The 11,113-nt window shown below is 41.3% G+C and overlaps 1 protein-coding gene across 2 annotated transcripts in view; it reads left to right on the forward strand.

Annotated features, from left to right (window-relative positions):
* clstn3 (calsyntenin 3) overlaps window positions 1-11,113 on the forward strand; it is a 30,852-nt gene extending 19,739 nt beyond the window's left edge. For both annotated transcript variants that reach the window (XM_033639602.2, XM_033639601.2), the window contains exons 14-19: window positions 2,473-2,699; window positions 2,832-2,993; window positions 4,593-4,738; window positions 4,917-5,052; window positions 8,786-8,970; window positions 9,063-11,113. In XM_033639602.2, the coding sequence (XP_033495493.1) occupies window positions 2,473-2,699; window positions 2,832-2,993; window positions 4,593-4,738; window positions 4,917-5,052; window positions 8,786-8,970; window positions 9,063-9,212 (1,006 nt within the window). In that variant the 3' untranslated portion in view covers window positions 9,213-11,113. The remainder of the gene's footprint in view (window positions 1-2,472; window positions 2,700-2,831; window positions 2,994-4,592; window positions 4,739-4,916; window positions 5,053-8,785; window positions 8,971-9,062) is intronic.

An 11,113-nucleotide genomic window follows, 5' to 3' on the forward strand; every position in this document is an offset into this window, starting at 1 on the left:
GATAACATTTGGAAAGTTTAGAAAAGCTGCACGGTTGAATTATTTTATCCCCATTCAAGTTAGCAAAGAGCTAAACAGGGCCGGGCTTTGGGCTGACGGAAGTCTCCAGCACACTTGCCTTACAGGCCCCAAAATGCAGATGATCTGGGTAATTTCAAACTGCAGGAATTTAATTGTACCTATTATAGGAATGAACAGGTCCCCACCGCCAGGGCTGTCCAGTTCTTTTACACATCAATGTTTCTTAAATGTTGTCTTTAGTCGTTTTTAAATGACTGTTTGTAGTGGTTGTTTGGTTGTCTTACAGTTAGTCTGTGCCTGTATTGGTGTTGTAGTGTGTGTTTGATTCCTTAAAAGCTTAACCAGGGACGAGGTCTGCAAATTAGCCATGACAGAAGTCCCACATACATATTGCATCAGTTGCATTTATTTAAATGTAATAGTGCTAAATGTGTCGCTCCTGTCGAATAAATTGATAAACTATAATTTTCAAAAGTATCGTACCATCAAACAGAAACTGTATCCCTATTGTTGTCAGACAGACTGACAGTGCGAGACTCTGAATCCCTGGTTCAGTGTGCATCACACTGAATCACCTGGCCATGAAAATAAAAAGCACACAAACTCCGTTTCCGGGTCAGTGCTCAACCATGCTTAACAACTGGCTCTCTGGCTTTAGCAGTCACTTTTAGCTGATGAAATATTAATTCAGCTCGGGAAGTACAGTCAAGCGCACATACTACATGGTATATTGTGTATTTATACTAAAACTAGCTGCCTGCCGACAAATCAGATCTTATCAGAGTCTCTGGCTGCAGATATTACTGCCTTATGGGATTGTTGTTTTTTGGTCCATGTTTTTAAGATTAAAATGATTACCAGGCCACAACTCTGTGCTGGAGGTTTTGTTTTTAAGATCCCAACGATTCAAGGTCACGGACAGATTTTTTTCTCACTTGGTTTCTGCTCAAGTGTACCAGAGTTTTTGTTTTTTTTTCCTCCAGCGTGTTTTATTGCGTGTGTGAAGATTAGACTGATTTGAGGCCAGGAGTTACCCAGATGGCTGAACAGCAGGCCCTTCTGGAGAGGCCGATAGAAGCAGCTGCTAACTCTGATAGTGGAAATGTAACACACACACACACTCTCTCTGCTTAATCCCCTTTCAAATGTGATGCTGAATTATAGTGCAGATGAATAAATATATGTAAGCAGCCGGTCATCAATCTGATTTGCTCTCCGTTTCTGGCAGGAAAATTAAATTTGTAACAGCGGAGCTACTGTGGTTAGACATCTGCTATTTTCAGACCAAAGTTAAATACAGTCATGGTGGAATTAGGGAGAAAACATTTCTCTGAATTTAGACCTTTTCGTCAACCACGGTGCCAACTTTCTCAACATTACTTGGCCACATCGTTGCTACTCTGAAAGCAAGAGCCTGCAGCCATGCTAGCAGTGCTTTGAGTTAAATGCTAACATCAGCACGCTAACGTGCTCACAGCGACATCCATTTTGATGTTTATCTTATATACCATCTTAGTTTAACATGCAAGCTTGCTAACATTTACTAATTATCTTTAAACACAAAGTACAGCTGAGGTTGATGGGAAGGTCATAAGGTTTGCAACTATATTGATCAGATGAAAATTTTGATATGATGTCAGCGCTAGATGGAGAGTTAAAGGAGAACTGTGCCCGTTTTACACATCAAAGTATGTTTACAGGTCTTGGGGAGTTGTTTAAAGTCTTTTGTGGCTCTGGAGGAAGCTGTGCAAAGTCTGATAAATATCCTCAAGTGATGTCTCGGTCGGGGATGAAGAGTGAAAAAAAAAAATCTGTGGGTGTACAGTAAGAAAAAAGTGAGTTTACCAGACCTCTGTAGCCCACTCCTCATCTCTGTTTGAGTCTATGGCTCAAGGCTACATTAGCCGCTACCAGTATAACACACCTGAATCTCTGCAGTGTGGTCGAGTTGCATTGTGGGTAATGTAGGCATCAGGAAGAAGAATGTCTGGAATAAAAATGACGATCTCTCCGATTCTGCTGCATCAATTATAATCCTTTTTTTAACTGTCCATTGCGAGTATGACAGTGTTACAGGAGTGTGATGCTAAATCAGTGCGGCAATCTTGCTGTTAGACTTCTGTTAGACCCCAAATTTTATATTAATCCATTCAGTACTTTGTGGCATTTTTTACTTCAAACCAAAAATGTCAACTTCAAAGTAGCATTTGAGGAAAATTCAGGGGGTCATCAAAGTTTGTAGGATTTATCGTCTAGACACCAGGAGTGTTTGTGCAAAATGTCATTGCAATCCGATAGTAGATATTTCAGTCTGGAGCAACATGGTGGGACAGCTGACAGACTGACATCCCTAGGGCCATGTTGCCAGTGTGACAAAAAATTGCAAACTTTCTGTCTCTTTTTGTCTCCCTTTCTCTCTCTGACAACACACACTTCTTTTCTCCTTGCCAGATGTTTCAACGAGGAGAGCTGCCTGTCCCTGAAACAGCTGGAAGGATACCTGGTGGTTCTGCAGCCTGACGCCCCTCAGATTTCTCTGTCTGGGGTTGGCCCTCATCTGGCTCGTCCTGCCCCTGAATTTGAGGGTCCCCGTGGCGTCCCCCTTTTCCCCGAGCTCCGGATTGTCTGTTCATTGTCTCATGCTGTCAACACGGCTGCACAGGGGATGGAGGGTGGAGGTGAGTCATGAAATAACTCTATTGTTTCATCTTGAAGGAGATTTGGAATATTTCTCATGTTTGTTTAGCACATGTTCAAGTATCTGTGTATGGAAATGAGTTTAAGAGACTATCTGTGGTCTCCTCTCTTAGCTCTGATGTCCGACGCCGTGGCTCACACTTTGGATGGCTGTGAGGTCCAGCCGCTGGGGGAGGAGCTAAACCCAGAGCGGGAGGAGCTTCTGGTTGACATGGATGTTGTGCGAGAGAGGGGACTGGAAATCATCAATACTACTGCTTATATTGCCATCACAGGTACTGTGCCAAAACACATCCTGCGCATTTTATATCTGTCAACTGTTGTCTGTCTTTGATTAGAAAAGAATCATTAAAGGTGTGGATAGTACATATAAATTAACTGTGGTAAAATTTCCTCCATCTTGTCAGCACCCAGATCTCCCTGCTCATACGCTAGTGAAAGTCCACTCAAATTTCACTGGCTCTTGGGCCATTGCTTGAATTACAGATTGTACTTCATCATTTGTGTATGCCCGCCGCTACCTCAGACACAAAGAGTATAGGAGCGAAATGTGAAGGAGACCAAACTCAGATCAAACTGATCAAAACTAGGCAGTGCTGATCAAATATAAACCAAGATTTTGTTACTGTATTGCATATTTCACACTTAAAATTTCCTCAAAAACACATTTTAGTGCGCTGTTTAGCTGTAATATGAACGTTTATGAACAGGAAGTCGGTACCATGCTGTTTCCTGTACTGCAAAAATAGAGGCTTAAAAAACTGAGATCAAACAGTAAAATTAAGTAGTGCTGATCAAATATGATCCATGATTCTGTTGTCCTTTTTCTCACCTGAAATATTTTCAGAAACATATTTTAGATTATTATTTAACTGTAATAAAAGTTTGTTAGTTACTGGCCAGCTACCATATTGCTTTTCAGTTGAACAACTTGCATTTTGTGACCCACCAGTGGGAGCGTTTACTGGTCTGGTGTGGTGCAGTGCAGTCTGGTAGTTGTAGGTTCTCTTGAGCAATAGCGAATACCACAGCCCTTTTTCTCTGTTTTCTCTTTATATAGCACCAATTTCAAAAGTATTTGTGTCTTTCTATGGCACAGACAGCCCAGTTTTATGAAAAGACCATCCTTCCAACAGTGACATATGTCTTTTAACATTAAAAATGTCTTGTTCTGGCCAAGATAGGGAGCAATGGCAGCAATTACAAAGAGTTGCACATAAACAACATGAAACAGATGGCACAAAATATGTCAGAAAACCTTAATTAAATTGTCTGTTATTGTCTGTTTGTGTTTCTCTGAAGTTTTTCTGTACAGCATTAAATATTCATTAAGAAATTAGCAAGATTAATAGTTAAAGTTTGGGGGAAAAACAGTTTCATAGTCATAAATTCTGCTAAAATGATTTATCAGGATGGGGTGGGTGTGGTCTTTCCTGGATTTATTAACAGACAGACACAAACAGCCCCACAACTGTCATCACATTTCAAATTAAAATACATAAATCCTGATTGGTGCACACAAATATGTGATATCACTCTTTTTCCAACGAGTCCCGCCTTGTTAAAAACTATGAAAAAACAACAAAAAACAGAAATGCTCTCAGAAATTAACAAAACTGTTTGAACATTTAAGCAGAACATGTTAAAATCTTTATGTAAGACCTCCTATATCCATATCCATATTTCAGTGCCTTTAAAACTTTGATATAACAGATTCCCAATGACCTAAAAATGAAAAAGTAATCCATCTGATACAGTCCCCCCCAGCTGTCACTAAGTATCTGTGGACTACTTTTCTCTCCTCCTCCTTCTGTCTACAGTTATTGTCTCAGTATTGACTCTTAGTCCTCTTTTTTGTTTGGCACTTCCTCCAGGTGCCGAATCCATCTCTGTGTATGAGGACGTCCTACGCTCGGTGCGCTACCGACTGGCCAAAGGCTCAGCCCGCTTCGAGAGGCGGTTCCGCCTGTCCTGCTCTGAGATGAATGGCAGATACACCAGCAATGAGTTGACTCTGGAGGTGAGAAGAAACATCATTCACATACAGTAACTCCTCTGATGCTGACAGGAAGATAAATGTCCTTCAAATCTGAGCATGGAAGTTCAGTTCCAACAGTATTTGTATGAAAGCTGGAAATTTGACCCTAGATGATTTAGTTACACATTCCTCTTCCCTGTTTCTCTCCTCCTTCCTTCAGGTGAACTTCCTCCACTCTCTGGACAGCCTGTACCACCCGTCCCACCTGCTGGCCTCCCAGCAGCAGTTCCTCCATCCATCCCACCACGCTGGAGAGCTGAGTGGACACACCCTGCCCAATCCACATCGCAACTCAGGTGACATTTCTCTCTCATCAGCTGTCCTGTCCTGCACCTTTCTAGAACTGATGTCACAAAATGCTTCACAATAACAGACAAAGGACAGAAATACAATGCAGTCAGAATATAAGAGTGATGGATGAGGGGAGCTCTGGTAGCCTAATAGTTGGGGCACACATACCACAAATCTGCAGCATCTCTCTCCACTGTGACTATCAAATAAAATGCAATTATAGCTAACACAAAATGATCTTATGAAAAGTAATGGATAAAAATAATAACTAAAATAGAAATTAAAATAAATAATATTGTGGTGTTTACAGATCTTCAAGGTTCCCTGTGAAGTTTTAAACCTCTAGTTGTTGATTTATTTTCAGTAAAGCAAGAAGTGGATCTGAGACACAGAGAAACAAGGTTTAGGCAAATAAATCTAAGAGGAAAAAAAGCAATAAGCGACAAATAGGCTGTAGTTAGTACAGCAAGGTAGACTGAGCAATCTGGCGGAGTCTGGACTGCAGAGCCCGGGCATTTGTACTGTTGGGGTTGATTGGTGGATGGCTTACAGGTGAACAGGTAGATTGGCAGCAGGAGTTGATTGGCAACAGGACTGATGAGAGCAACACCCAAACACAGAGACAAACAAGGGACCACAAGAAACAAAGGAAACAAAACAGCTGACACATGAGGAATGAAGGAAAGGCACAGACTGTGACACTAGTAGCACCATGGAGCTGTTTTTGTTTTTTGTTAGTGTGTCCCTGCTTTGTTTATTGCATGTGCACACAAGTTGGTGACGTGATGAACAGTCCTACCAGTGGTGTCGTACTATTCCACTGATCAATAGGTGGCAGTAACACGCCAAGATATGCTGTATTGTGCCGGCTAGACAGAGAAGAAGAAGACTACAAGCTACTAAACATGGGCTGCAGTCGAATAGTCAAAAAAATTAGGTCCTATTTCTTTTTGTAAACACTTTTCCTTGACCTTGATTGAAAATGTCATGAGGTCAAGGAAAGGTGTGAAGGAGAATTCTAAAGGACTTAGGAAAGACGACCCCACTGCTAAGAGAATCAGACTGCTCTTACAATAAGCTCTGTTATTACGCGACAGCAGATGGACATCCATGTGGATCTGCTGTGGTGAAACTACACGACTAGATGTGCATCTTAGATACTTTACCCTGTGCACTTTTACTGTGTTCTTTCATGTAGGTTATACAAATGTGGACAACCTGGTGAATTATATTACTTCATTACCAAGGATGGAATTGAAATAATAAAAGGAACATAGGCAACAGCCAGGAAAGTGAAACAAAATGGTTGTCACATTGACAATGGTTGCTCACACTCACGCTCCTGTCCACTCATATTTATCCACTTGAAACCCAGTAAGTAAGCGTTAAATGTATGCAAGACGGGCAAAATGTGTTTTCATGAACGACCAAATGGTGGGTCTTGTTGCTGTCACAAGGAATTGTGGGATGGCATCATTTCCTTTCCTTTCATGAAGGGTGGTCCAGTGTATTTTATGCTATAGGACATAAGCAAGGAAGCATTGAAGTGCCTCCCTTTAGACTTTAGAGGACTCGACCAGCTCTTATTATACTTCCAGGTCATTTTACTCAGTCAGGAAACTTCCTAAGCAAAAAAACGATTGAACCGCAGCCCCAAGTGTAAATAATCCTGGCTTTAAAACACTTAAAAAATGTCTTTTGCAAACTTTTTATGAGGAAGGAAATTTACTCAACCTCAGGGATATACACACCAAATTTTGGTGAGTAACTCTGAATGCAAACAAAGCTTTTGTTTGTTTACAAGAAAGCTCCACAGAGCCCCTTTCACTCCAAAGGGAAAGAATTTCAAAGTTAGGAGCTGCAGCCTTAAAGGCATGATCGTTTTTAGTTTTTGCTCTGGAGCAAGGACCAACCCACAAACCCTAATCAAAAGAGCCCAGAGACCCACTGCTGATAAAGGGCTGCAGCAGAACTCTAATGCCGGCAGGTGCCTGACCATGCAGAGCTCTAAATGTAACCACAACACAGTGGAGCCAGTGTAAAGAACAGTGTGCACGATGGGGCAGGGTAACCATTAACTGTGTTGTTATGGTCTGCTGCACCTCTGCTGTTTGGTTTGTGCAATTGCTACAGCCCCACAGCAGAGAGGATTGTCAGGTTTAATCATGTTGCCCACACAGTGTAACACCAAAGCAAATGTTAGGTTTTAAAACTGCCTTCAAAGAAATGGTTAGTTTGGATAATTGTGCTATTTTTCATACTTTCATTCTCAGAGCTGATACGTGGCGTCTAATTAAAGCCACAGTATTGCCTTGTAGCGCTTATAATGGCCTCACCGCATGTGTCATGTCTCTAACGCAGCTGTCAATCATGTCAGTCACTGCTCGTGAACTGACAAACAAGGAGGCACTGATCAAATATTAATCAAGATTCTAGAGGTCAACTGATACTGGATTTTTAAAGGCTGATATAGTAACAATGGTTTGGAATGATAAAAATCCGATAGCTGATTAATCAGCCAATACCACCCCCTCAACCTGACAGAAAAAAGTAATTAGGTAATAGATAAATCTGGAACTGAACGTTACACTAACCGTAAAGATTCTGCTCACCGTCTACAAGGCCCTTAACAACCTGACTCCTCTATATCCCTATGACCTCCTCCATCAGCACTCCCCCTTCAGTTGTCTCCGCTCTGCTGATGCTAATGTCCATCAAATCGCCAGGACCAAGCACCAGACCTGGGGTGACGGGGTCTTTTCAATTGCTGCCGTCTCTCTGTGGAACTCACTACCAAACCACATAAAAATGCCCCCACATTGTCAGCATTCAAAAAGCCCCCTGCCCCCCAGTTGAATCTATTCAGTTTTAGTCTTTAATTTAATTTAATTTATTTATTAAATTTTAGTTTAATGTAACATTTTGGTTAGTTTTATTTTATTTTATTTTGTCTTTAACAAAGAGTTTACTGTTTGTTTGTTTTTAATCCTACTCTATGTAAGGCGTGTTTGAGGATTCCGAAAAGCGCTATATAAGTCTGCTGTAGTATTATTATTATTATTATTATTATTACTATTGTTATTATTATTATTAGTAGTAGTAGTAGTATTAAACAGGCAGGATTGATCTTTACTTTTTTTAGCTATTAATTTTCTTCAAAATCAACCTTAGTTTCTGACCCGGCCGCCATGTTGGAAACAGTCAAGCCGAAAGCACAGCACTGCCCACCAGCCGGAGCAAACTTTCTCATTTTACAGCTCAGCAGTCACTATGTTTATGAAAACATTTAAGGTGAGAAATAGGCAATGCACTAACAGAATCTTGATTCATATTTGATCAGCGCCGCCTAGTTTGACAGTTTGACTGCAGTTCACGAGCAGTGATTGACATGATTGACAGCTGTGTTAGAGGCTCTTAGCACTGAATGGTTGTTTTCTGTGTACATTATGCCATAAGAAGCACAATGAGAAAGAGGGAAAGAAACATGATTTTTGTTTACAGACTGTCTAATGGGTTTCTGTGTGGATATAGTGACAGTTTCAGCACATTTGACAACGTAATTTTTCTAAACAACTATAGCTGTAACTTCTAGGTGTTCAGTAATCAGGTCAAGGGTCAGGTTTGAACTTCACATGGAGATGAAAAAATTCACCCAAAAGTTTGCACACTCTGGATATGAAGGAAATCTGTATTATTTTATTTCACATAATCATCACTGTGGGATTTGTTTTTTGACAGTGGTGCCAGGAGCAGCCACCGTCATCATAATGGTGTGTGTGGGTTTCCTGGTTGTCATGGTGATCCTTGGTGTTTTCCGAATTCGCTCCATCCATCGCCGTGGTGAGGGTGCCAGGGGCGGGGCCAAGGAGGGTAGCAGCCAATGGGACGACTCTGCCCTCACCATCATCGTCAACCCCATGGAGGTAAAAAGCACATAAGTTACTGATGTAGTCATGATGAATGACCACACCTGTCGAGCTCCTGTTTTCATCCACACGCTGCTCTATTCCCGCAGTCCTACGAGTCTCGTATGGGCATCTCTGCTGATACGGAGGGGGAGGGGGAGGAGGACGAGGAGGTAGCAGAGTCGCCTGACGACGCCAGTGACGACCAGCGAATCATCATCAAGAAGGAGGGGAGGGACGGCAATGCCCGCCGCTACTGAGCCACGCGTGTCTCTGCACCAGTTCTCATGGAAACCACAAACCGGCTCACCAGTCACACACTCCAACACTTTTAATATCAACGACTGCTGACACTACTAGTATAAGGAATGTATGCTTACAAACACGATGCACAACACAGTCACTGTAATACTCTTGACACTCAACGCCATATGTGACCTATAACCAACAACGGGCAGTTGTTCTCCACCTAAATGTTCAATGGCACAATGTATACATTTAATGTAATTTAACCGCCTGAGCAAACCCCACCAAAATTGTATGTGGTGCACCAGTTCTAAATCACAAGATGGTAATGTGTCTGTATAGTGTAATACTGGTTGAATGAGACTGCTTTTGTTTAAAAAAAAAGAAGACTGTATTCTATCTTTTGTTATTGAACACAGAATGAAAAATTTACTGGAACAATCCGCAACATGCAGGCCTTGAATAGATCTGTAGGCAAAGACACACAAGCCTTGACCCCGACATGTCTGCACTCCCTCATCAGACTCGACTCGAGGAGTCTGTGCACAAGCTCTTTTCTCCCTCTTTGCATCCTCTCTCGACACATTCCTCCACCACCGTTAGGATTGAAGACAGTGAGGTCAGACATTACGGTCACTCTCAAACGTATTCATTAAAAAAAACAAAAAACACCAGGCTTGTGGATATTTTTCTTTCGGTATTGTGACTACTTCAGTGCTTCAGCTCCCGACTATATTTTATGTGGAGCTGATAATAAGATGAGAGGACTATCAACCACACACCTCACCCTCTTCACAAGTTGGTACTTATGCAACACCCAGACGCAGATTAAAACCCTCTAGGTTTTGAGCGAGGAGTCTTTGCAAAGTCTCAGCTTGTGCCGCTAAATGACAAAAACACCTCCATTTACAGTAAACCTGACCTCTGACCCCCTCTCACAGTGACCACTGGAATGTCTCTAAAAGACTCACTGCACTGTTTCACTCACTGCACACTGCTCTTACAATAACTGCAAGACGTCACACGCAATCACACACACACAAAGACCACACACACATACACACTCCATAATGCTACCCCTGCTGTTTCCAGAATGTCAGCTCAGCTTGGGCAGTTTTGATTGTATTGATTGTAATGAATTTTCTGTACATACAATGATGAATATTATGATATTATTGTTATTACTATTATTATTACAGCCACTCTTCTTCTCATTTTCTGCACACTTTGAGAGGGAGCAGATTATGATTTACTTTTTTCCCCCTCCATTTGAATAATCACCTTTACAGCTTCAGAAAACAGTATAGTAATAATAATAATAGTAGTAGTGATAAGGATGATAATCCCTGGCTTGATGAGTGTCTCTTAATTTGTGTGTAATATTGTTGTAATTTAAGAACTTGTCAATATCTGAATCACAGAAAAAGGAGGGCACATTGTTGTGATACTTAGAAGCGTCTCACACTTTCATCTCTCACACTTCCAGGTGATTTTTTCACATTTCAGAACCTTTAATTTCTTTTCTATTTCACTCCATCTGATATATTTGGTTCAATGAATGTACAACTGTGTGCTTTTCCTCACCTCCCCCTCCCCTCCCTACCTCCTCCTCCCAGCCTCCCTGTCCCCCCCCCCCCCCCTCACCTCTCCCTCTGTGTCTTCTTGCTGTCTGTCTGTGTAGCCTATCAATGTGCAGTGCTAAACCTGTCAGTAAATAAAGCCTGTCGTTTTTTGAGTGTGATGTTAAGAAGGAATAAACATTGCATTGATTAATAACTTATATTATTACTATGTTACTATTGGAACATTACCTGTAATTATTGATACAATGATGACATGGATTATGCTGACTAATTGTTATTGAGAACTGTCAGAAAACATTACAAAATTCATAATAAAAACACTATATGACGTC

Source organism: Epinephelus lanceolatus, chromosome 10 (genome assembly GCF_041903045.1).
Source record: "Epinephelus lanceolatus isolate andai-2023 chromosome 10, ASM4190304v1, whole genome shotgun sequence".
In the NCBI taxonomy this organism is placed as follows: Eukaryota; Metazoa; Chordata; class Actinopteri; order Perciformes; family Serranidae; genus Epinephelus; species Epinephelus lanceolatus.